Source organism: Trichosurus vulpecula, chromosome 8 (assembly GCF_011100635.1).
Source record: "Trichosurus vulpecula isolate mTriVul1 chromosome 8, mTriVul1.pri, whole genome shotgun sequence".
NCBI lineage: Eukaryota > Metazoa > Chordata > Mammalia > Diprotodontia > Phalangeridae > Trichosurus > Trichosurus vulpecula.
Window position 1 is genome coordinate 217,003,946 of NC_050580.1, and position 27,028 is coordinate 217,030,973.

Sequence of the window (27,028 nt, forward strand, 5' to 3'; positions counted from 1 at the left end):
CCCTCTAGGAGCTTACATTCTCCTTTTAGAGCAGCCAGTGCAATAAGGTTTTATCTGAGTCTTTGTGAATAAAGAGAGAGAGAGAGAGAGAGAGAGAGAGAGAGAGAGAGAGAGAGAGGGGAAGGAGGAGGAGGAAGAAGAAGAAAATGAAAGAAAGGAGAGAAAAAAGAAGGGAGAAAAAGGGAAAGAGTGAGAGAAAAGTTACTGGTGGGTAGTGAAAATCAGGAAAATCTTTTTCAGGAATTGGCTCCTGAGCTGAGCCTCAAATGAAACTAGGAATTCTAAGAGGCAGAGAGGTGAGGAAGAAGTGAATTGTAGGTATGGAGACTATGCCAAGTTCTGTGAACAGCTAATTTGCCAGTTCATTTAAAATGTAGAACCCTTGGGTTACGCCCATGTATAGGGGTCAGAAGATAGTTGCTGATGTATACATGTAGGAGTAAAACCAGGAAGAGAACAGTGTCATGAAAACCAAGGAAATAGAGAGTATCCTGGAGCAGATGGTGACCAAAAATGGCAAAAGCTTCAATGAGTATTGACAAAGGGTCATCAAATGTAGCAGTTAAGAAAGGCTTGAAAGGAGCAGGTTCAGTATCACAGTAAGTTACTAGCTTACAAGAGTTGAGAAGTGAGTAGTAGGTAGGGAAGTGGATGTAACAAATGCAAATGACTTTTTCTAGGAATTTGTCTATGAAAGATGAAATAAAGAATAATAGTGTGAGGGAGTGACAGGAAAAGTAAAGGTTTTGAGGATGAGGACATCTGATGTGGAGAAGAAGAGAAGGCTCACAATTGATGGTCTCTGTTTTCTCAATAAAGTATAAATTGAGGTCTGCTGCTGAGAGAAGAGGCAGAGGGGGTCCATTTTTATAAATAAGGAAATAGGTCCTAAGGGTGATCTACCCAAACTTTTACAGCTAGTAAGTGGCAAAAGCTAGGACTAGAATCCAGGTTGTCTGGCTATAAGTCCAGTGTTCTTTCCATTATACCACATTGTCAGAGAGGATGGGCTGGAGGTAGAGATAGTCTCTATACTCTTCCTTCACCTAGTGATTATAGTGATATGAAGATGAATTTGGTATATGCTTTTGATATCACAAGACTATGGAATATAATGCAACTTTGGCCTTTTTTAAATATCAGGATTGTCAGGGGCTTGAAACCATATGAGGACTGCTTGAGAAGAGCTGAGAGAAGAAAAAACTAAGGTTTAAATATTATCACAGTCTTCAAATATTTAGAGCTTATAATATAGAAATAGATTAAACTTACTCTTACCCCTAGAGGGCAGAACTAGAATGAAGGTTTGCAAGTTCAAGGGAAGTACATTTCAGCTAAATTTAAAGAAATATTCTGTAACAATTAGGTCTGTTCACGAATGGAGTGGACTGACGAGAGGGGTCATCAGTTCCCAGTCATTGGAGATCTTTAAGACTCTTCAGATAAAGCTAGGTACTACTTGCCAGGAATGTCACAGAGGGATTTTGTGTCTCAATTAGGAGTTGGTCTAGATGACCTTTTTGACTCTTAAGATTCTATGATTCTATGGCTTATAAAGGATTTGCAGATAGATTTAATCTGGTTAGAATTTTTTTCTCAGTCTAAGTATAAACCTTTATTGGAGCTAACAAACTGTAGACAGTTTGTTGGCCTGTAAGAGTAAATAATAGACTTGAATTGCCAAGGTCACTCAAAAACATGGGTTAGAAGTTACAAATGAATTGGGCCCAAAGTGATAAAATATTTCAGTACAAATCAATTATCATAAATTGAGCGCTCAGCCCTACTCTAGATGTTATAGGGGGTACTAAAGAAATAAAAGACAAGGTCCTATACTCTCAGGTCAATTTGGCTACAAGTTTTGTGAAGAAAATATAAATAATACATAATAGTATAAAATTGCAAAATAGAATCATCATGCTCAGAAGGCAATTGAATGAATGTTGAGCTGGAAGACAAAACTCCTAGTCAATCAAAAAAAAATTCAGCTGAAAGTATTATGCTTCTGTTTTGCCTAGCAGATGGGTCTCAAGGTTTTAGACTATAGCTATCATTGGATGTGAAGCCCATCAGCGTTCTTGTACTTGGAGATAATTATGACAGCTTGGCAGGGGTACCAGTGCTACATATTTGAGTGCCTGGAGCACTTCCATTCAATCCCAAAAGACAAAATTAATCTATGTTAAGTTCTCTGCTTTGAGATAGAATTCAAAGAATTTATGTCTTAGTTACTTCATTTCTGGTAAGAAGTCTGCTATGTTGGTCAGTCTTCAATTTAACTACAGTATCCTGTCCCTATAAATCTTGAAAAGAATAAGCCCTTTCATCAATATAAAATAAGTTCTAGAACATAATGATTAGCAATCTTTTATTTTTAAAAAAAATTGTTATTTTGTTTTTAATTTATGGAATAAAACAAGCATTTATATAACATAGCATAACAAAAAAGATGATTTCATATGAAACTGCTAATCTATTATGTATAGGTTACTCTCCCTTTTAAATATATTATAAAGTTATCATGGAAATTTCTTTTTTTCCCCTTCTTTCTTCCCCTCCTCCCCCACCCTAGAGATGGCTATCATTAGGCACCAATATGTAAATATATGTAAAAATCATTCTTTAAATACATCTATTTATCAGTTGTTTCTCTAGATGCAGATAGGGTCTTCCTTCAGACGTCCTTTGTAGTTAATTTGTGTATTTATAATAGTTAAAATGACTTATTCACTCACAGTTGCCCCTAAAACAATATTATTGTTATTGTATACAGTGTTCTCTTATTTCATGCAAGTCTGTCCTTGTTTTTCTAAGATCACCGAGCTCATCATTTCTTATAGCACAGTAATATTCCATCACAATCATATGCCACAACTTGTTTAGCCTTCCCCAATTGAAGGCATCCCTGCGATTTCCATTTCTTTGCCACCACAAAGAGAGCTGCTGTAAATATTTTAGAACATATAGATTCTTCTCCTTTTTCCCTGATTGTCTTTGGAAATAGACCTAGTATTGGTATTGCTGGGTCAAAGGGTATAAGCAGTTTAATAACTCTTTGGGCATAATTCCAGATTGCTCTCTAAAATGGTTGGATCATTTCACAATTCCAGCAACAATGAATCAGTGTGCTAATTTTTCCTCATTTTTTCCAACATTTGTCACTTTCCCCTTCAAACATTTTAGCCAATCTGGTAGGTATAAAATGATATCTCAAGGTTGTTTTAATTTGCATGTCTCTAATCAATGATGATTTAGAGCATTTTTATATGACTATAAATCATTTTGATTTCTTTATATAAAAATTGCCATTCATATCCTTTGACCTGCTCATTAGTCTTGAGTTGAAAAGCACATTTGCATTTAGAATCAGTCAACAGGATTTCTTGAATTTAGAAGATCTGAGTTTGGGTCCTGGTTCTGGTATTTAATGGCCATATGTTCACAAGCAATCATATAATTTCTGGTGGCCTGTTTTCTCTTCATTGAGATTGGGAGAAACTTGTACTGCCAACCCTAAAGGTTGATTAAAGATTATTTAGAGCTCCATGTATAGTAGTGATGGGGCTAACAGAGGTACCCGGAGATGGGGGCAGTCTGAACTCAAGTGGAAGGAATTGCATGTTCCCCATTTGGCTTCAACTCCTGAGTTTCTATTCCCTGTCTTTCCATATTCCCAGAATTCCCCAGACTTTGAACTGGTCTATTCTTACTGTCACCAGTGGCAAAATGATCGTATCCATCTGGATTGAGACATTGAAAAAAAATCTAACGTACTTCTTCCCCTGAAGCGGCTTGAAAGTTAGAGGGAATTTTTTCTAAGAAACTAAGGTGTAACAAAATGAATTAAGAGTTAGATAGGGTTTGCGTGGGATAGATGGCCAAGACGCAGGAACTTTAAAAAAGGTTTCTTTTTATTGGCTTCTAATTTTACACCAGAGTCATTTCAGTCAATCAAGCCATAAACATTTATTAAGTGCCTACTGTGTGCCAGGCATTGTGCTAAGTACCAGGAATAGAAAAAGAGACTAAATACAATCCCTGCCCTTAAGAGCTTAAAATCTAATGGAGAGACCACATGCAAACAAAAATATACAAAGTGAGTTACGGAGTATAAATAGGAAATAAGTAACAGAGAGATGGCACTGGAACTAAGAGAGGTTATAGAAAGCTTCTTGTAGAAGGTGAGATTTTAGTTGGGACTTAAATGAAGCCAGGGTTGCAGTTAGGCAGAACTGAGGAGGGAAAGCATTCCAGGAATGGGAGAAAGAGAGAAAATGCCAGGATGGAGTATCTTGTTCATGGAAGCAGCAAGGATGCCAATATCCCTGAGTTGAAGAATACGTGTCAGGGAGGAAGGTGCCAGAAGGCTGGAAAGGTAAGAAAGGGATAGATTATAAAAGGCTTTGAATGCCAAATAGGCTATTTTGTATTTGATCCTGGAAATTATAGGGAGGCACTAGAGTTTATTGAATAAGATAGTGACATGGTTGGATCTGTGCTTTAAGGAAAATGACTTTGGAGGCTGAATGGAGGATGGATTGAACTGAGGCAGACAGACCAATCTGCTGATTGCTTTTAGACTATTGCAGTGTTGGAGGAGAAGGGGGCATTCAGGAGATGGTGTGAAGGTGAAATTGACAAGCCTTGGCTACAAACTGGCTCTAGGGGCTAAGATCTGGTGAGGAATCCAGGATGACTCTTGGGTTTTGAGCCTGAGGGGACTCTGATTATTACAATACCCTCTACAGTAATGGGGAAGGCTACATCTGCCTTGATGTCTGTGAATTTTCCTACATTGAATAAAGGAGATTTTAGTAGGATCTGTGAGTTTGGAAATATTGTCTCTAAGGATTTAAGGATGTCTTCCCAGCACCTCTCTTTGCCCCATATGCCTCCTTCCCCCTTTTCTATGAAATGTGAGATTTTCCCTTTGTAGCTCACTCCCAAGAAGAAGAGCCTTTTTCATATCCCCATTCCCTAGTTGGAACTGGATAATATTTTGAGAAGCAACAATTTTTTATCAAAGATTTTTTTCAATTGAAATCAACCTTAAAAAAATTAAAAATTAAAGTCAGCCTTCTATTCCCCTTGGGGGAAAAAAAACAAACAACAAAACTCTAGTAACAAGTATGTCAAGTAAAACAAATTCTTGAATTGTCCATATCTGAAAATGTGTATGGCTCACTCAGTCCGTCACCTCTGTGAGGAAGTGAGCGGCCTGTCTCATCATGAGTTCTCTGGAATTGTAATCGGTCATCGCCTCCAAACATCTCATTTCCAAACCCGGCCCCTTCTGGACATGTCCAGGATCCCTTCTGTCCAGTCCCCACCCTTGCCTGTAGTCCTGCCTTCACTCCATGTTGGTCATGATAACAATGATCATAGATGGGGGCCTCAGAGACTACAAATTTTGAGAGAACAAGATGGGGCAGGCGGTAGTGTGGATGGCGAAAGAAGGACCAGGTAGGGATCTAGTTATTTTAGCTTCTGCCTCTAATTGGTGTGCATTCCTGTGTTATTTAAAAAAAAAAGTTTAATTGATGCTTTTTTCTTTTACCTTTCATTAATTTCCAAATATACACTTCTCTCCTATCTTACCCTTGTAACAAAGATTAAAAAAACCAGTTTTGATTGTTTTTTGATCCTGTGTACCTTCTGCTTTTGTATATGAAATTTGAACCATATTATTTGATCTTTTTTGTATTTTTTCTTATCTCGTGTGTGTATCCTGACTCTTCTAAACTGTACCTTAATGTCTTAATAAAATTATTGGCTTTAGAGTGGAAAAAAAAAGTTTAGGGGGAAAGATAAAGATAATTATAATTCCTTTCCCTCTATCCCTGACTACCTCCATTGGACTCTTAAGAAAGGAAGATCTCTGCCTGACTCAGCAGAGGTTTCAGAATTATTCTGGATTTGAAAGAAAAGGATGCCCAGCCTCTTTTAGCCCAGTGTGCATTTGTGCTGGCAACACTTACAGAACTTGTCAGAGCCTCAGTCCTCTCAGAACCTCATCCTAATCTTATCTTTTACTGTGATACCCCACAACTTCTGGCTCTGGGTCTCACTGCACTTCTTTTCTGCAGCTGTACTCTGTGGACTGCACCACTGAATGGGGAAAGCATTTTCCTGTCTGCTCCAACTTCCAATGTCTCTTCAACATACAATCACACTGCAATTACCTTATTCACTCTTCCTAGTGGGCTGGGCTCTCAAAAAGTATCCCCAACCTATATCTTTCCATTTGGTGTGTCTGAATTGTTTCACTGGACAACTGTTAAAAATAGATATTCCCTTTGGTTACAACTTAATTTCTTACTTCTCTAAGCTAGCATCACAGTTCAGCTTTGAACAGTGTCACCCTGATAGGAGATGCCATGTCTACCTGGAATTTATCTGCATTAGGTCAGTTCTCTCAGCTAGAAGCCAATTCTGTTTCTTCCTGCTTCTCCATTTTGGGCTACCTTTGAAGTTTCTAATTCCTTTTGGAGTTCCTCCTCATTTATAGAGCTGAGATGACTAACACGTCTTAGAAACTCAGGTTTCTAGCCCTACTCACTTGCAAGGATGACTTGGAACTCTTCCCCAAATCCCTTGTTATTACACACACACACACACACACACACACACACACACACACACACGAAACACAAAGTTGCCAATGATGTCTTATGTCAAAGTCCCCCAAACTCTTCCAAATGCCTTTGCATCTATACCTTCCCCTCTGTTTGACCACCATTTTCTCTGGACTTCCAGTGGAGGAAGGAGCTTTGGCCCATTTTGTGCTCTTCTAGGTAGTAGAAATAATAATAATAATAATAGAATCTTGGTGTTGTCACAGAAAATAAAAACAGGAAATTTTAAAGCTTTTGTATGAACAAAATTAAGATAACTAGAATAAGAAAGGAAACAATTGACTGGAAGAAAAAGTCTTTGTATAAAATGTCTAATGAAGTTCTGATTTCCAACATATGTAGGGAACTAACACAAATATATAACAACAAAAAATATTCCCCACTGAATAAGTGTACAAATGATATGAATAAATAGTTCTCAAAAGAACTATAAATACTATTAACAATTGAAAGATTGATCCAAGTCACTAGTAATTAAAGAAATGCAAATTAAAATGACTCTGAGGTTCTTTCCTTACACCAGCAAACTGGCAAAGATGACAAAAGATGGAAATAGTCAGTGTTAAGATTGGCTAAGAAAGGAAGAAAACACTGATGCTTTATTAGTACATCTGTGAATTAGTCTAACCATTCTGGAAAGTAATTTAGAAGTATACTAAGAACGTGGCTGAAATGTCCACACTTTTTGATCGTAAGATCCTAGTATTGGGCATCTACCCCCCAAAAGGCCAAATATAGAATGAAGCATACCCCCCAATATTTATAGCAACACAATTCATAGTTTTTGGTAGTAGCAAAGAATTGGAAATAGAGTAGATGTTCATTGATTAGGCAATGGCTGACCAAGCTGTGGTACTTGAAACCGATAGAAGATGACTACACTTTAAGAAACACTGAATATGAAAAATATAGAGAGATATGTGAGGACATGCACATATCAACTGTTGCAAAATGAAGTAAGCAGACTTGAGAAAACAATATATACAATGACTACATTAATGTAAATAGAGAAAAACACAAGAACAAAAACCAAAATTAATATTGTAATAATAATAGCAAATATTCATATAGTACTTACTATGTGGCAGCACTACACTGTGCTTCATTTCCTTATTTGTTTATTTTATATGATTTTATTATTTATATACTTTAGAATTCTTCTTATTTGCTCCTCACAACAACCCAGGGAGGTGGGTGCTATTATTACCCCCATTTTACAGATGAGGAAACTGAGGCAAATAGAAGTTAAGTGAATTGCTCAGGGTCACATAGCCAGAAAGTGTCAGGCCAAATTTGAATTCAAGCCTTCCTGACTCAAGGTGCAGCAGTCTAGCCACTCTGCCATCTAGCTGTTCCATGTAATTACAATGGCCTAACTTGACCCCAAAGAAATAGGAGAATATATCCATCTCCTTACTTTGCAGAGGGGCAAGGGACTATGAATGTGGAATACTGCACATGCTGTTGGACTTAATTTATGCACTGATTAGTTTTTCTGAAATGCCTTTTCCTCTTTTTTATCCTTTATTACCAGGGTGGGGGATTTGGAAGTGAAGATGATATAAAACAAATCAATAAAAATTAATTTTACAAAGGGATTTTAGGGTTGGAAGCAAACTTACAGTTTGCCTCATCCCATCATTGTGTCAAGTTCCAGAACTTAAAAATTCCCTTTGCCATCTACAGACCTTTTATCCTTCAAGCTCTCCTGCTCTCTACTTTACAGTAATAATCTCTTCATTCCATTGTGGTTTCCCTTGGCTTCCATACCTAGCCTTAACCCCATGGCAATTCCAGCAGCTATTGCCAGGTACTACCTGACATTCCTGTCTTTGTAACCTTGGGCAAGTCGCTTAACCTTGTCTAAACTTTGCTTTTTTTCCAAGTGCAAAATTAAGAGATCGGACTATATTACTTCTAATTATCCTTCCCATTCTCAAGAAAATCATGAAATAAAAGTGGTTCCACCCACTAAAATTCTGGTACATAACTTCATCTGGGCCTTCACTGATGCTTAGCCATTCTCGTATACTTAATCTTACTGACTTTCTGTCTCATTCCCTACAGAGATTAGTTGAAAGAGAGGCAGCTGGTCCTAAAGGCGGGACTGGTAGAATTTAAGTGTCTTAGTGTTTTGGTCAGTGTTTTAATCAGCCAAAATTGATTAAACCCCTCCAAATTGAAAATGGATCAAAACCTCTGAAAACCTTAGACGCTTTCTTTTTTTAATGTTTTTTTTTTGAAGGGGGGAAGGCAGGGCAATAGGGTTTAAGTGACTTGCCCAAGGTCACACAGCTAGTAAGTGTGTCAAATGTCTGAGGCTGTATTTGAATTCAGGTCTTCCTGACTCCAGGGCCGGTGTTCTATTCACTGTGCCACCTAGCTGCCCCTATAATCCTTTCTTTTTTTTGGAGATGGGTAGGCCAGGCAGTTGGGGTTAAGTGACTTGCCTAAGGTCACACAGCTAGTAAGTGTGTCAAGTGTCTGAGGCTGGATTTGAACTCAGGTCCTCCTGATTCTAGGGCCGGTGCTCTATTCACTGCACCACCTAGCTGCCCCTAGGTACTTTCTTATAGGGAAATGATGCTATATTTATGTTTTATCTTAGTTCCTGCTATGTATAGTCTAAATTGACCCATCTGAGTTACCTCGGCCTTTAATCCACCTTGTTTCTGATCTGATTTTCTAATCTGGTTCTGATTATTTTCCTCCTTGGTTTGCTGTTCCCATCTTTAGCTACAGAAATAGAGATCACTTCTTCCTTCAATGAATAGTATAGGCAGATGTTTACTGTTGGGAAGATGCTTCAGAGAGAACTGATGAATACATAGCTATCAAGTTTAATAGAATTCTATTCCCTGGAAGAAATAGAATCTAATTCAGAAGCATCCATGTGAACATTATAGTGTCAGCCTTCCTTGTTGTAAAAACAAAAATTGTCTCTTTGGTCCTTTAGCTATAATGTCACTTCCTTCCATTATTTTACAAACTTGTAAATGTTTTCACAATGTATATTACACATTGTGTTTTGAATCACTTCTCCTAGTGCACAATCTGCTCCCTTAAGTACTGGTACAAATGCTCTACCTTGAACCCTTGAGGTACCATTCTAATGCTATAATTTGCTCACAGCCTAAAAGAATCAATTCATCTCCCAGGAATCTTACCTCTAGAAAGCAGTTTATGAAACAGAAGCATAAGATGCACCTCATAGAGGAAGGTAGTCCCTCCTTCTATAGGAGTATGCAAGCTTCCAGGTTCTTGAGATTAAAATTCTTTACAAGTAAGTGAAAAGTTACTGACAGTCTTTTTAGTTATTCTTCTAGCCACTACAAAAATTTTATGTGTTTATCTCACTTTCTGCAACTCAAATACATCTAAAATGAATTGTTGAGAATCAAATTATATTGTAAATTCACCAAGATAATGTATCATTTAAAGGGATCTAACATGATTCTTTTTGTAAAGCAAATAATCTTATCTTTTTCATAGTCTAGACTTTGTTATACTATACCATAGCCCATATGAGGTCCCTTGTCCAATGTCATTTTGCAATAATACTGTTACTACGTGTGGTAGGAGCAGCATTTATTTCATATAGGCTAGGCTAGTTTCTCTTTAAGAGGTCAGGGAAACTGTTTCTAAGATTTGAGCCACTGATATTGGTTCTTATTTGCCTAGGGCACAAAAGATCCAGTTTATGAGGAGTTACCACTCCTTTGGCTTGATTAAACCCTAATGCCTTAAAAGTCAATACATATTTTTGACCAGTTGCTGTCACCTCGGAAGCACCTGGAAATGTGGAAGCAGAGGGGAGCTGGGTCATCCTGAATTAGTATTTAATCATCTTTCTATTGTTAAGTAAACTTTCTGCTAATTGCCCATTGGAACATTATTCCTGTGGAGCTAACTGCCCCTGGAAATAAAGTTTTGCTCCTGGAGGTCAATGATCCCTTGGATTTGTAAACTTATTTTGGATATTCTTAAAGTAAGAGATGCATGTATTGGTCAGAATTATCATACCCTCAAATTGGTCTTTGATGTCACCAATTTTTGTGTTTCTTCCAACAATGCATGAGTTGCAACCCATCTGTGCCAATGAGACACTTACCCTTGTTTTCTTTTAAGTACATCACAGCAGGCCTACGTAACAACTTAGAAGTCCAACTGGATTTCTTCTGACATCACAAGTAAACCAGTAGTTTGACTTGATTACTCACTCATCCTTGCAATATTATCAACCCATCGTGTTTACCTATCATATAGTCCCCACATGAAATCTTTTGTTCCTGATCTTCTAAGTTCCTAATTGATAACTTATTGGAAAGCTGTTCATCATACCCATTAGGTACTTCTATATTCCTCTTTGTGTGATGCTTCATTGGAGTTCCTTGGAGACTTTAGCATTTAACAAGATGGACTTTTGTTTGTAAGAGAAGTTACTGGTAGTTGAAGCAACTTTGTGGTTTCTCAAAGTAATCTAGCCTACTCTTCTCTTCCCATTTAATTCTGGCCTCAGCTTGCTGTCCACCATACCGATTGGCAAATTCTATACTTTGTAACTCCAACTGTACGTCATACTCTAGACACTAGACATTTATTATCCCCTTGTTCTGTGCTGGGTGTCCAGTCAGACCTAATCTTTTGAATAGTAACAGATCTCTTCTAGGAGAATGTTCTGGGCCTTGCTACAACCAGCATGAAGCTGTCTACTAACAAGAGCATCTAAAGGATTTCACCATCCACAGGGAGTCCCTCTTCAACTGAAAATGTGCTTTGGGCAACCCTAACGCAATGGCAAACATTTTTGGCAGGCCTACATCTCCCTATTTTATTCTACAGCCAATGTTTGTGATCAGAGGTCATTGAACAAGACTATTCTGTTGTTATTTCTTTCAAGGAATCTTGAATGGTTTTGAAATGGATTGCAGACATCTTTTTTTTAAAAGAAGAGAGCCTTTAATAGTGTTTTGCCCTAGTAAATAAAATACTCTTTCATAATTGACAAACACCTAACACAATGGCATTTTGTATTCTCTAGATCTTTTAGTCAATTTTATTATAATAAAGATGTAGTGCATTATAGTATAGACTACCACAATGTGAAAAATTCCCTGTTGCCAACTAATGTCGTCGATGAGCATTGCCTGAATAAACATGCAAATGAGTCTCAAAGATTCTTTGTGAATGGGAAAGTAGGCATATAGACTGATGGAGGTTGACACTCTCTTGGTTGACTATAAAGGCCTAAGATATTTTCCTTACTTTAGGTATCTTTTCTTCCCTTGATGAATTTATGACCATTTCCTTTAACACTCACCTATTTCTGTCATTTATAGCATAGATCTACTTTATGTACATTTTATCTAGCCTTGCTGCTTCTCCCATTTTTGCTCCCTTTACACATCTGGAACTGTAATAGTAAAGTCCAAATGTGGTGTTTCTGTAATTTGTTATAAAAACTTTTGCAGCTCTTTTCCATTTGTCTTCTGTTTTCGTTGTCATCCTTCCATTTTCATTCGTACATGTTCTCGGAATGACGTGGTTTAGTTGAATTGCTTGCCAAGCTTTCTCTAAACTGGTATTACCTTCCATTCTTTCTCTCTTCTTTATGAACTGGTATTGTCCTCCATTATTTTGCTCTGCTTTACGAGGCAATATTGCTCATAGTCATCCTTCATAAGATTTTACAAAAATGTTTATATTCCAAACCGGTGTTGCCTTTGGCCTCCATCTCTCTCTGCTTGGCAAATAAGTCAGGTGTTTGCTGACTAAAGTGTCTTTTTTCCTCTTTGTTATGGAAGTTAATTTATATCAGTTAAACTCCTGTATAAAATTATAATCAGTATCATTGTCATTTCTTTACGTAATAAATGTTTTACCTTATTAATTACTTGTTTAAATAGTTCTGGATTGAGTTTTTGGATTGTATGCTATAGCTGTGTATAGTCAGACCACCAACTTGTTAGAGCAGAAACAAGAAATTGTTAAAAAGCTAGAAGCCTATAGGATATGATGCTGAGAAAAGGACCCTAGAATACCATGATCCCTTTCTCATTATCACGATCCTATTGTCTTCTCATTATTCTCATATTCCTCTCATTCTTACTGCATTATTCTGTAGTATCATTAAGCTTTCTTCAAGTGTGTAATTTTTGTTTTGTTTTTTTTTACTAATTCTGATCTTTGCTCTAACAAGTTAGTCTGACTGTACACAGCTGATTCAGCAATGACACCCACATCAACAACAAGTCTTTTCCTGTCTGTTAAAAATAAATCAATTTTGTTTTAAGATGTTTTTCAGGGCTTGCCATGTCCAGTACTTACTAACTTTTTTCTCAAAGGAGTATTCATGATATAAAGTCATAAGGCTTCTCTGTGAAGTCTACAAATCTTTGCCCTACCACATTCCTTCATCCTGAACCATTCTTTCTGAGATAGTCTCACCACCCTCACCTATTAGCACCTTTGCACTGAAGTCTCCTAGTATCCAAGTGTGTCATAGAATTTCCCTAGCTCTTCATTCTCTGCAACCAGTATTGATGCATAAACTGTAATTATTTTCATGGTGGTCTTTTTGCACATACTTATCATTACTACTGCAAAACAAAAGGACTAAATATTCCATGAAGTAATGCTTCATATTGCCTCTTGGCAATTAAATTAAATTGATTTAACTCTGCCAACTCCTTTCATTGCCTCTCCAAGGAGAACTTGTGGGCAATCCTTCCATTTAGTTGAAATGTTTTTTCTTCTGGTTTCAATTATTATAGTAGTAGTAGTGGTGGTGAATAGTAGTCGTTGTAATATTATCAATAACAATAATGATAGCTAGTATTTATATAATATTTTAAAGTTTGTAAAGCACCCCCATTTTACAGATGAGGAAAGTAAGACAGACAGAGGTTAAAGTGACTCGCTCAAGGTCACACAGCTAGTAAGTGATTGAGGCAGAATCCGAACTCTGCTCTTTACAACTCCAGTGCTCTATCCACTGTGCCACCTTTATAGCCAGAATATAAAAACTGATAGAATTCAAGTCCTCTAGTGCCATGTCCACTCATTTGATAAGAGTCCCCCAATTAGATCACCAACAATCAAGTTAATGTATGTTAACAGTCTAAAAAACTGTGTAACTTAGCACCTTCTTCTGCTCTTCCATCCTTGTCCCTCTGAATCTAAATCTAGTGGTTGTTTTCCCCCATTCTACTGCCCTGTTCCTTTTACTCTAATTATCAGAAAAGTCAGTAGGCTGTTTTGTTCATTTTAAAAGTATCAAGTTGTGAGTCTACTAAATAACTAAATTGAGTAAAAACAGAACATATCATCCTTGCCTCAAGGATAAATTCACTCAGGAGGTAAGATAGAAACATGAAACAACTGCAAGACAGCAAAGGGCATCATATGATCAGAATAGAGATTACGATAGCAAGGACCAGCAAAGCTAGAGAAGGCTTCATAGCAAGGTTGGACTGAAGTGGAACAAGGAGAACTATTAAGGTTTCATGAAGAGTATACAGTTCAATTTATTAATTGAGGGCTTATTTTATATAAATGGATTCTCAATCCTCTGACTTTCTCTTATTTTCCTTATTTTCTGTTGTATCTTCTCCTTCCATAAATGTAAGTAAGGCAATATAATTAACTCAAATATATTGAATTTCCTCTTTGGCTTAGTGTGATGAATATACCGAGGTGGACTGAGCAGGTTTCTCAAGATGAAATGGGAATTATTTGCCATGGTCATATATAGCCAGTAAGTGTTGGAGTCAGGATTCAAACCCAGGTCTTCTGATTCCAAGTCCAAGGTTCTTTCCATTCAAACAAACAAACAAAAAGACAGCCAAAAAATAAGAAAATATTTTAAGATTTCTAATTAATTGGCAAATTTCTGCTGCCTTCAACTTATAGATATGTCTTTTGGTTTTAAAGTTTGAACTGTTACATTGGTGAACTTCAGATCAAACCAAGGTACACCCTGATACTGACTTCAATACAAAGGAGTGAAAAGGCAAAGATGGGGAGAAATAATGTGGGAAAGTATGATTTAGAAATAAGGAATGAGAGTCTGAAGGCTTACACAGAAGCCTCATTTTTTATATCATGGACATTTTCTTCAAAATAGAATTGGTAATCACTGGACATGGAAAACATCAAATAATACCATGAAGAATGAAACAAATTATACTTAAACAAAACAAAACAAGAAAAGACTTGTTATTGATGTGGGGCTTAGCCCTGAGTCAGTTGTCTGTACGGTCAGATCAACTCATCAGAGCTAAGATCATAATTAGTTAAAAAAGAAAAACAATAAGAGCAATAATAAGAAAAAATATGGTGTACAGTTGAAAGAACTTAACCCTGAATGATTTAACCAGGTAATTGTAAATTAAAAAATAAAACAGAGAATGAGCAACAGAAGTGACACTGACTATAATAATTTTATACAAAAGTTTAAGCAAACTTCAGTATCAGTTCCCTATTACTTCCAGTGATATCACCTCCAAAACAAAGTACTCTGTTTGATGTTCAAAGCCCATCATATCCTGGCTCCTTTCTCTTTCCAGTCTTATAACTTACTCCCTACCCATGTTCTCATCAATCCTGCCTCCCCACATACACCATTCCATGCGCCAGCTCTGGGGCATTTTTACTGGCTAGCCCCTATTCCTGGACGTCTCTTCTTCCTTATTCCTGTCTCCCAGCCTCTCTCTCTGGCTTCCTTCAAAACTCAGAAAAAAATTCCATCTTCTACAAGAAGCCTTTCCCAAGCCTACCTAATGCTAGTGACTATTGATTATCTCCAGTTTATCCTATGCGTATTTTGTTTTGTACATAGTTTGCATGTTTTCTCCCCCATTAAAATGTGAGCTCCTTGAGAGGAGGGACTTTTTTGTTTATTTGTTTGCCTTTCTTAGTTTCCCCAGCACTTAACCAACTACCTGGCACATAGTAGGTGCTAAATAAATGCTTGTTGACTGAGTGACTAAATTAATGACCATATCAAGGAGATCCAAAGAGTCTTAAAGGTGCATTATTTAGCAAACATCTGAATTGCTTGCCAAATGGAGAGAGATAGTTGCCAAAAAAAGCAAAACTAGGTTAAAATGTAAACTCATGCACAAAATCTTGCAAAGGAGGATGATGGGGAATCATGAACAATATCATCTCATAAAGCAGAGAGAAACAGTGAGGGATAAAATCAAATTAATAAAAGCATGGCAAGATTGCCAGTTAAGCAATACCATCCCAAGGACATTCAAAGATGGAAGGGCTACAAACAGAAGAAAAAAGGAAAAGATTTATAAAAAAGCATTTTGACGGTATGTTTCCTTCATCAACTGTGGTGGAACCACCATACATTACAATCCTATATGTGCTCATAGAGAGGATATAGAAATGACATTAAAAAAGGAAAAAAAAACAATAAAGACAGGGAAAGCAGATAGATTCAACCATGTAGATGAATCATTGGAAAAATGAATGAATGAATGAATGAGCATTTATTAACCACTTATGTTTGTGCAAAACACTGTACAAAATTCTGGAGATACAAATAGAAAAGAAAGACAGGCTTGGAATATGATATTACAGAGGTCAAAGGAGCTAGGATTAAAACCAGGAATCACCTACCCAGCAAAACTGAGTCTAATACTCCAGGACAAAATATAGATTTTCAATAAAATAGAGGACTTTCAAGCTTTCTGAATGAAAAGACCAGTGCTGAATAGAAAATTTGACTTTCAAATACAAAAATCAAGAAAAGCATGAAAAGGTAAACAAGAAAGAGAAATCATAAGGGACTTACTAAAGTTGAACCATTTTATTTACATTCCTACATGAAAAGATGATATTTGTAACTCGTGAGAGCTTTCTCAGTATTCGAGTAGTTGAAGGAAAATATACACAGATATAGACAGAGGGCACAGGATGAGTTGAATATGAAGGGATGATATCTAAAAAAAAATTAAGGGGTAAGAGAGGAATATATTGGGAGAAGGAGAAAGGGAGAGATAGAATGGGGTAAATTATATCACATAAAAGTGGCAAGAAAAAGCAGTTATAATGGAAGGGAAGAGGGAGTAGGTGAAAGGGGATGAGTGAATCTTGCTCTTATCAGATTTGACTTAAGGAGGGAATAACATACACACTCAATTGTGTATCTTACCCTACAGGAAAGTAGGGAGGAAAGGGATGAGAGGGGGGGATGAAAGAAGGGAGGGCAGATTGGGGGAGGAGGTAGTCAAAAGCAAACACTTTTGAAAAGGGACAGGGTCAAGGGAGAAAATTGAATAAAGGGGGACTGGATAGGAGGGAGCAAAATATAGTTAGTTTTTCACAACATGACTATTATGGAAGTGTTTTGTATAATGATACATGTGTGGCCTATGTTGAATTGCTTGCCTTCTCAAGGAGGGTGGGTGGGGAGGGAAGAAGGGAGAGAATTTGGAAATCAAAGTTCTAAAACAAATGTTCAAAAAAAAGTTGTTTTTACATGCAACTGGGAAATAAGATATATAGGCAATGGGGTATAGAAATTTATCTTGCCCTACAAGAAAGTAAGGGAAAAGGGGGTGGGGGGCAGTGGGGTGACAGAAGGGAGGGCAGACTGGGGAAAGGGGCAATCAGAATTTATGCCATCTCGGGGTGGGGAGAGGGTAGAAATGGGGTGAAAATTTGTATCTCAAAATCTTGTGGAAATCATTGTTGAAAACTAAAAATATTAAATAATAAAAATAATTTTTTTTAAAAAGATAATCCCTGATCTTAAGAAGCCCATCTTTTAATAGAAGGAGACAAAACATACAAGAGATTTTAGTTGAAAATCCATTGTGAAGGTCCCTAGGTCTACTCTATCCACTGCACCATCTAGCTACCAAAATTGATGAAATGATAGATCCGTTTGAGTACATTGCCGAATTACCTCACCTACCTTGGATTAGACTCTCACCTAAAAGACAAAGTGCCTATTACCTGTTGGCAAGGATTAAGAGTTAAGCAAAGTTATTTAGTTTTAAAATGAAGTTCTTTTGGCCCTTTTCACTGTTATTTCCTTTGGAAAAATTTTTTAAGCACAAAGGAACATTTTACTATGTAGTGAGATTTATCATGTTTCCAGTTTATAATGTTTCACAAACAGATTTCCTCATCTGAGGGGCTTGCCTCAGGATCTCTTCTGCGTCAGTCACTGTTTCCTGTTGACTAGAATGCCTCGTTTTTACAAATATGATTGCATTGTCAAAGAAAGCTGGTAAAACAAGAAAAATTCCCAGAAAGTTCAGTGGGCTCCCCTCCTTGCTGCCCCTGCATAGCATTAGATAAACTGTGGTTCAGGATTTATTATGCAACTTGAAATAAACCCAGGCCCTTCCCAGAGCTTCATGAGAAAGGGTAGAGTGCTACCCCTACATGATGGTTTGAACAAAGCAATTGAATCTGCCACAACTTCAAAATGCTATTCCTGGCCTCTGAATTATTTTTAAAAGGAAAATCTTATACTCCTTCCCAAGTGTGCTTTCTCTCTCATTTTTCTTCCTCTCCCAAAGAGTGTTTAGAAGTAAGGTTGTTTAGTGCAAGAGTCCCCAAATTGATTCTATTTCCAGAGGAGATGGGAGGACAGAAATATTTTCTTTTTTTTAAATCTATTTTGTTTTTTTCCAATTGCATGTAAAAACAATTTTTAACAATCCTTTTTTAAAAAATTCTGAGTTCCAAATTCTCTCCCTTTCTCTCCAGTCCCCTCCCTGACAATCTGAAACATTTGTTGTCATTTTTTTTATTTTGAGTTCCAAATTCTCTCCCCTCCCCCTCATCGAGAAGGCAGGCAGTTTGATATAGGTTATATATGTACAGTCATGCAAAACATATTTCCATATTAGTCATTTTACGAAAGAAAACGAAGACCAAAAAAAACAAAGTAAAAAGAAGTTTGCTTCGATCTATATTCAGACCCCTTCAGTTGTTTCTCCGGAGCTAGATAGCATATTTTATCATAAGTCCCTTGGGGTTGTCTTAGATCATTGCGTTGCTGAGAATAATTAAGTTATTCACAGCTGATCATCATACAATATTGTGTTACAGTGTACAATGTTCTCCTGGTTCCATTTACTTTGCTTTATATCAATTCATGTAAGTCTTTCCAGGTTTTGACAGAAGTATTTTCAATACTGCACACAGAGAACAGGAAAACCTGTTACAAAGAACCTGGCTTACCATGAGAAAGTCTATCTATATTCTACTTGTGAGCAGATATACTTTTTCATTAAAAGCAGGGGGAAATGAGTTCCATCAGAACTGGTAACATTCTTGGAAATGAAGCTCTGGTTAATGAATTTTGTTTCAGTAGCTTTAGTTTTATAATCCTGTGCTTGGCAAGCTCAACCAAGTAAGGAATCCAGTTCAAGCAAGGAACCCTTCACACAAAGGTATTAACCTCACTGGCATTCACATGAGTGGTAGTTGATTTGGTGGCACTTTGAAATCTAAGTTCCTATTACCCTTTAGATATTCCATCCCAAACTGGGAGTTAGGCCTAGGAAATGCTGCTGCTGCCACCTTTACCCTCAAGGAGATGTAGCTAAGGAGTGTCATAACAGGTGCTAGAAACCAGGCAGGTTTCTCCCCTACAGCCCCCATTCTAAATATCTGCCTATCTATGAATGGGCTGTGGGACTAGACAATCACACAGCCTCTGCAGACATGCCACCTGAAACCAGGGCATGAGGCCTGCCAGGATCAAGCCTGGTGGTGTGTGGTCAGCAGCATGTCCAGCAGAATTAGCCTTCTCCCTTCCCAGTATCACCATCCTCAAATGGATTTCCTACATAGTCCAGGTATGTTGCTTTCCTGCCAATGACATGATGGATGGTCACCTTAGCAGTCTAACATCCCTACTTACTGAGAGCATGATGAGACAACAGTCTGATTTTGATAATCTTCTGTTAAATAGGCATAATTTTCAGAAATCATTGCCCTTGGTTGGATATGAAACTATGATCTGCCCAAATGTGTTTTTAGGAAGGAATAGCATGATCTTTTGCCCAGGGAATGAACTGGTTTCTGTCATATCACTTCATCTATCCAGGAGCTATTGCCTCTAACTTCCATTTTATAGATTTAGAAAGAAAACTTTAAAAGAGAACCACAGAACTTTAGTTTTCTGTAAAAACAGCTGGCTGGTACAGTGGATAGAGTGCTGGACCTGAGTCAGCAGGACCCGAGTTCGAATCCAGCCTCAGACTACTAGCCATGTAACCCTGGACTAGTCACTTAACCTGTCAGCTTCATTTTCCTCAGCTTTAAAACGGAGAGAACTCCTAGGGTTGTGGAGAGGATCAAATGAGATGATATTTGTAAAGCACTTAACATAGTACCTGGTATACATTAGGTACTTAATGAATGCTTATTCCCTTCCTACCTACATGCCCGCCTGTCCATCAGCCTGCCTACAAAAGATTACTACTTAAGGAAAGCTTTGTAGATTTCATACTTTGTAAAAGAAGCTGTTATTACTTGGCTTGAATTTTTCTACTCTGAGGTCTAGGAGACCTTTCCCTCTGAGCCCTAGAGCATGATTTGATATTCAAAAGCTCGTTGACCCCAGAAAGGAAACCCATGCAAATGATGAGTGGAATGCTTCTGTTGCCAGTCACAAGACACAGGTCGAAAAGGATTTCTGATTTGTCTTTTACTCACTGGGCCTTCTTTTTTTTCAAAACACATGAATATTTTCACTTATTTGAGGTTGGTTGGATGGTGTCTGAGACAGAATTCAAAAAGGAAATAAATAAAAAGGAAACAGAAGGTTCCGCAATTTGGATTTAGAGCTGACATTAAAATACAACCTCTTAGGGGAAGGAGAAAGGGAATAAGCTGAGTATTCATATAGTGCCTGTTATGTGCCAGGGTACTGTGCTACAGTGCTTTACAGTGTTCTTATTTAATCCTCCTGTGAGGTAGGCGCTATCATTATTGACATTTTACAGATAGGGAAACTGAGACCAATAGAGGTTAAGTGACTTCTTCAGCATCACATGGCTAGTAAGTGTATGAGACCAGTTTTGAACTCATGTCTTTCTGAGTCTAGATCCATCCCTCTATCCACTGCACCTCCCAAATGCCTATTTATTTTCGTTTAATTCTAGGGAAACAGAATAAAGACCACATAAAAAGCAAAAGGTCCAATTAATGTTTTGTTTAAGTTAAGAATCAGACACCGATCTAAGTTTCTTTTAGCCAATAAACTGAAATTTGGGGGAAAATATATATGGGTATAAATAGATTTACAAGAATGTATTCTTAATGGGCCCTTTAGATGGCTGAGGGCAATGTACTGGAAGCATTGCTGTTCCTAAGGCTTTTGGGTTCGGGCTATCCCTATCAGGGTCTAAGTGGAAATGGTGGTCGTTTGACTTGTCTAGAGCATCCTACCTTTCTATTCCTCTCCCTCTTACTCTTCCTCTCTTCCCCTCCCGCCCTCCCCCCCATGTTTTAACTACGTAGGTTTGCCAGGTGGTTGACATTTGGTGGGAATGGCTTGCCCTCTCTCCATAGAAGCTGCTTTCCTGGATGAATCCTGTGAGGGGGGAGCTAGAAGCAGGAATGGTGATCTGAGAGTTGCTATGGCACCTAAGACTCCCATGCTTATATTCCTGTTGGTGGCAATTGATCAGCAGAATTGGTAGTAGTGGTGATGAGGAATGTGGGTCCCCTCACGCTAATTTTGTTTGTTGGGCCTGGGCTGGAAGCAGGTCCTTTGGCTTGTGGGCATTACTATTTCCAAAGTTCTTGGGTTCAGGGTCCTAGAGTGTCCTTATCAGCATCTGAGAGATGGTGGTGATGGTTTAAAGGGTATCAGAACTCCTAGGTTCTTTTCTGTGTTCCACTTGTGACTCCCAGAAGTTTTGATGAGTTTTCTAATATATAATGTTTCAACTCCTCTCTAAACTTGAGAATCACAATTGAACCTTTATTGACTTCACAGCTATGTGTTGGGAGGAAAACCAATGTTTAGAGCAGGAATGTTTAACCTTTTGTGTGCCATGGACCCCCTTTTGGTGGTCTGGCAAAACCTATGGACCTCTTCTCAGGTGACCAAGGTGATCACTTGTGTGTAAAATGAAAAAAATTAGAATATAGGATCTCTTTGGTTCCTTCTAGCTCTAAAAACCCAATCTTATGACCCCGGCTTATCAACTTATATTTGGAAACTGATGGATGACAAAGTATTATTTTTTCTGTAGATAATCAAACTATGTATGTGTATGTTATATGCATACATGAATGTATTATATAGGGTCAACCTTTAATCTGAAATTGTAGTGTCACCATAGGGAAATAAATAGCCATAGCCAAACAATTAAATGTTTATGGCATATAATAAAATTTTCATTTATGAGAAATGGGAAGTTGCGTTACATTCCTGATGACATGTTCGTTGCAACCACAAGGATAAGCAAATGGATGGTTATTTGGCAACATTTGAAACTGAAAATAAAATAATCTTTTCTTTGTTTATGACATATAAATGCTAACTTCCTCCCCAAAAAAGGAAGGAAAGAGGTTTCCAAGTCATAAAATCATTCAGATTGTGTTAAGATAAATAAGCTATTCTGGAGGCTGTAGAATTAGGGGCTTCTTAGAGAGACAGGAAGCTTGGTTCCATTGATAAAGTCCAGAAATGCAGGCACTATTCAGCACCTGTGGATTTCCCACATCTACAAAGAAAGGAACTGGGAATATCCTCTTACATCTGTTCTTTCAAGCCATGCTGCTTGTTCTTTATGATTTTTTACCATTCTCTTTTGATTTTGTGTGTGTATGGTCATTCTTTCCAGTTATAGGATTGTAGTCATTGTGGCAAACCCTTTGAGTGTTTTACATTGTCAAAGGCTTTGCCAAATTTTTCTTTATGAAAAATTAATCTATTTAAGTACATGTACATAGTAAACTCTAGAATGTATTTTCTTGCATATTAAATAGGAAACACAGGAAAGTTTAGTAAAAAACAATGGACATGAAGATTAAAAAAAACAAGTTTGATGGAAACCCTTGAGTTAGAGTCACTAAACCTGTGTTTGTGTCTAGGCTTTGCTACTTTCCGTGGTATTGTGACCATGGCACATGATTTCTCTGAGACTCTTTGGGACTGAGAGCAACAAAACTTACAAAAGTTGCCTCTCAGGTAATTTCAAGGAAAGTCCTTCACAAAGTACTATGAAAATGTGAGCTGTTATAAAAATCACAAAACTCATATTCACCAAACACACTGAATCTCCAAATGTGAGCATCTGAAGCAGTCAAGTTTAATCAATCCTTATTATTCAGATGAAGAACTGAGGCTCAGAAAAGTCAAGTGACTTGCCCATTCATACAGAGAATAAAAGAGACAGGATTAAAACTTAGGCCCTCTGCCTGCAAATGTAATCGTCTTTCCAATTCGTCATGCTGCACTATGAATCATTAAACCAATAAGGCAGCTTTGTTCATTATAATCGTTATCAAGTCATCTTATGTGATAGGGTTCATACCAGAAAATCAGAGGATCAGTCATTTCCCTATAGAAGGCCTGCACAACCTGCAGCCCCAGCTGGAGGAAAACATCCTTGACATTTTTTGCAGGCCACACAAAATCCTTTGTTGTGCTGTAAGGGGCCTGCGGGCCACAGGTGGTGTAGGCCTGCATTATGGGCTTCTCTCTTGCCCAGTTTTCTCCTCAAACGGTGAGAGGACAAACCTATTCCTCTACTGCAAGATTTCAACCACTCATCCTCCAGTTAAACATATATAGATTATATCATATAGGCAAGAAAGTTAGGGTCCTATTGGTTATTCCTATGATTTCCATTAACTATGCCTTCTTTTCTTTTAAGGCAGGCCTTCTCAATATGCAATAGGCAAAACATCTGGCCCCAATCTGATTAAAAAGTAGTTGGGAAATGTTTGACGAAATAAATGAAAATATAATACAATATAGATAATGTTAACTTGTGGTTTTCTAAGCCAATATGTAGCCCACAGTGATCCATTTCTAATTAATTTTGACACCACTATTATAAGCCATGCTTGTTCATGTATCTGTACCTCTTCCTTTTCTTCTTGGTTATGACATACTCACTCCTTCTCTCTGCCTGTCTAAATCCTACTAAAATTTCCAGGCTTAGCTCAGGTCCTCTCTTAGTATTTCAGCCTAAACTGACTTTACCCTTGTTTGAACTCCTTTAGCTCATATAGTCAGTACCATCGGGCATTAAATTGCTCTCTAATTGTTTCATACATATTAATTTGATCATGGCAACAAAGACTGGAAGGTCCCTGCGGTCAAGGGTCAAGTTATATGCTACTTTTATTTCCTTGCAATGTCCAACATAAAATGATAGAGTTAGAACGTACACTAGAGATCATCCAACCTAATCCTTAACCAAAATATGAACTTTCCCTACTGTAATATCTCTAACACATGGTCATGCAGTCCTTACTTGCACAGAGATGTTCATTGGAGGGTAAGGTCAGGATAGACCTAAAGATATTGCTGGCCTATTGTTCCACTAATCTCCTGACATAGCCTTATGCCAGCTAATCGATTTCTGATTGAATTTATCTTGATGTTATCTGATACTCTCATATATTCATTGTATCGTGCCAGATGAAGGATTTCTTCCTTGCTACTACTATGGTGGTAATGACTTTGATCCCTGTGCTAATACAAACTTGCAATACTTAATTCTTTCCCATTCTTATGTTTGTTGCTAGGATCGCCTGTTTTTTGTGATGGAGTTTGTGAATGGAGGGGACTTGATGTTCCATATCCAGAAATCCCGTCGTTTTGATGAAGCACGAGCCCGCTTCTATGCTGCAGAAATAATTTCTGCCCTTATGTTTCTACATGAGAAGGGGATCATTTATAGGTAAGTTTTGGATTTCAGAATCTAATCTCCCAATGCCATACCTTCCACAGGCATATCTGATCGTCCAATCCACGTGGTCAACCCTTTATTTTCCATCAATAGCTCTATCAATTCACTGGACATTATGGGTTTCCTTTTTTGTAGTAGGAATAAATTAATATGTAGAATATGTTTCTCCAGGGTAAGGGCTATTTTGTTTTTGCCGTTGAATCACTAAGATCTTACATACGAGCTTAATAACTGTTCTTTGAATTAATTTTAATCAAACACATGGTAGTGGATATGTAGGTCTCTCAAACTGCGAAAATCTTCGTATGTTCCTCCGTTTAGTTTTCTGAAAAGCGCTGTCCTCTAAACCTCCATATCTATATCCAGAGTCACTCTCTGTTATCGTGATATCAATATTTAACATGAATTGGTTTCTCATAGACAATTCTACTCTAGGAATAAATACCGTTGGTATTGCCTCCTTTGATGCTCTTATAAAATAAAGGTTAGACTAATTATCATTGTGCTGTTGAATAGGTAGAAGGTTAGCTATGATGAATAATATCCCCTTCCTGGAAATATTTATCATTTATACATTGATTGCCAATGTAGAAATCATTGCCCTTAGGCTCTCTATAAATGCTAGTGATTAGTATAGTGTTGTTAAATGAGAATGTAACTACCACATGTACTCTTTCTTTCCATGAAGGTCAAACTGTTACCTCCTTTTGTTTTTTTTATGGGAAGTACAGAAATCAAAGTTTCTCCAGGCAAACATACCAAATGGTTTTTAAAACAACATTCTCATATGCCTTAGAAACTTTAATAGGGAAAAAGAATGGCTTTAATAAAAAAAAAACACAAAGGAAATAAAAAGGAAAACTGAAATATTATAATAGCTCATTTATACTATATAAATGTGTACGTTTATATTTGTACACAGACACACGGCACAAACTTTCCATTTTATAAAGTTCTTTGCTCACAATCCTGTGAAGTATGTAAGCACAAGCATCATTGCCCCCGTTTAAAAATAGGTCATCTGTGGGTCCAGGTCTTGAATCTAGATAAACTATGCTTTTTCTCCCATATCGGGCTGCTTCCCTAAGTTTAAAGCAAAGACACATAAAAGACAACAAATCTCAACAAACAATAGTAGGCACACATAATAGTTTAAATCTTTCTAACCAGCTCTTAATTATTCACCCCAATAGAAGGGAACACTGACCCCGATAAGACAGCTAGGTGTTTTCCTCACTAAGTCCATAGCATGATATGGTGGTTATGAAATGTCTCCTAGACTACATGTGATTGAATATTAAATTTGAAGATCTGGGTTGAAATACGGGCTTTGACAATGACTACCTGTGTAAACTTGGCAGATCACTTAGTGATGAGCTCTGTTGTCTCTTTCAGCTCTTGATCATGTACTGTCTCTGGCTCTTTCTCCTCTTCCAGCATTCCATCTATCTGACTAGGAACTAGCAAACTAGGCAAGTGTGCTGACATTGCCAGGGAGTAAGATTTCGGTTTGGTGGATCACTGTTCTTCATTCTACCATTAATCTAGTTTCTTCTACTTAAGTTTTTTTTTAAAAAAGCCTTCATACCTATTTTTCAAGTTTGAATGAATCATCAACAACCGTTTGATAAGTGCCTTCTAAGTACAAAGTACTGTGTCAAGAGCTGGCTGATTTGCCTAATGGGGGACGTTCCCTTGCAGCCTAAGCAGATAGAGATTTGTGCTGTAAAAGGTACTTAGAGCAGATACAGCATTAGAAAACCAGGAACTTATTCTCATTTTAATGATAGGACAACTGTAAAATGGTGAGCTTACCAACTTGCATGGCCAGAGCAGACTTCCTCTGCATAGGTGCCCCTTGAAAATCTAACTTTTCTTAGTCTTGGCTTAGGTACCACCTTCACCATGAAACCTTTCTTGATTCCACGCCCCCCCCACGTACCCCCGGGTAGAAGTAATCCCCCCTTCTCTGAAAGATTTATTTTGCTTAGTTTTTCTATGTCTTCTCATCTATACATATTACCTTCTAACTTGTTCTCATCATTTGTGTGTGTGTGTGTGTGTATGTGTGTGTGTGTGTGTGTGTGTGTGTATGTATCTTCCCTTTTAGATTTTAAGCTCTTTGAGGGTAAGTATACTTGACTTTAGGGCAGCCAGGTGGCACAGTGGCTAAAGGACTGGGGCTGGAGTCAGGAAGATTTATATCTTCCTGAGCTCAAATCTGGTCTTAGACCCTTACAAGCTGTGTGACCCTGGGCAGGTCACTTAATGCTGTTTGCCTCAGTTTCCTCATCTGTAAAATGAGCTGGAGAAGGAAGCGGCAAGCCACTCCAGTATGTTTGTCAAGAAAACCCCAAAATGGGGTCATGGAGAGTCAGACATCATTGAAAAATGACTTACCGAAAATACTTGACTTGTGTGCCAAAATTAACCTTATCATGAAACTACGTCAACTCAAGTATTCTGAAGTTTTGTTTT

The 27,028-nt window shown here is 37.6% G+C and overlaps 1 protein-coding gene across 1 annotated transcript in view; it reads left to right on the forward strand.

Annotated features, from left to right (window-relative positions):
- PRKCH (protein kinase C eta) overlaps positions 1-27,028 on the forward strand; it is a 285,052-nt gene that overhangs the window by 174,848 nt on the left and 83,176 nt on the right. Inside the window, exon 10 of the mRNA XM_036736401.1 lies at positions 24,387-24,541. Within this exon, the coding sequence (XP_036592296.1) occupies positions 24,387-24,541 (155 nt within the window). The remainder of the gene's footprint in view (positions 1-24,386; positions 24,542-27,028) is intronic.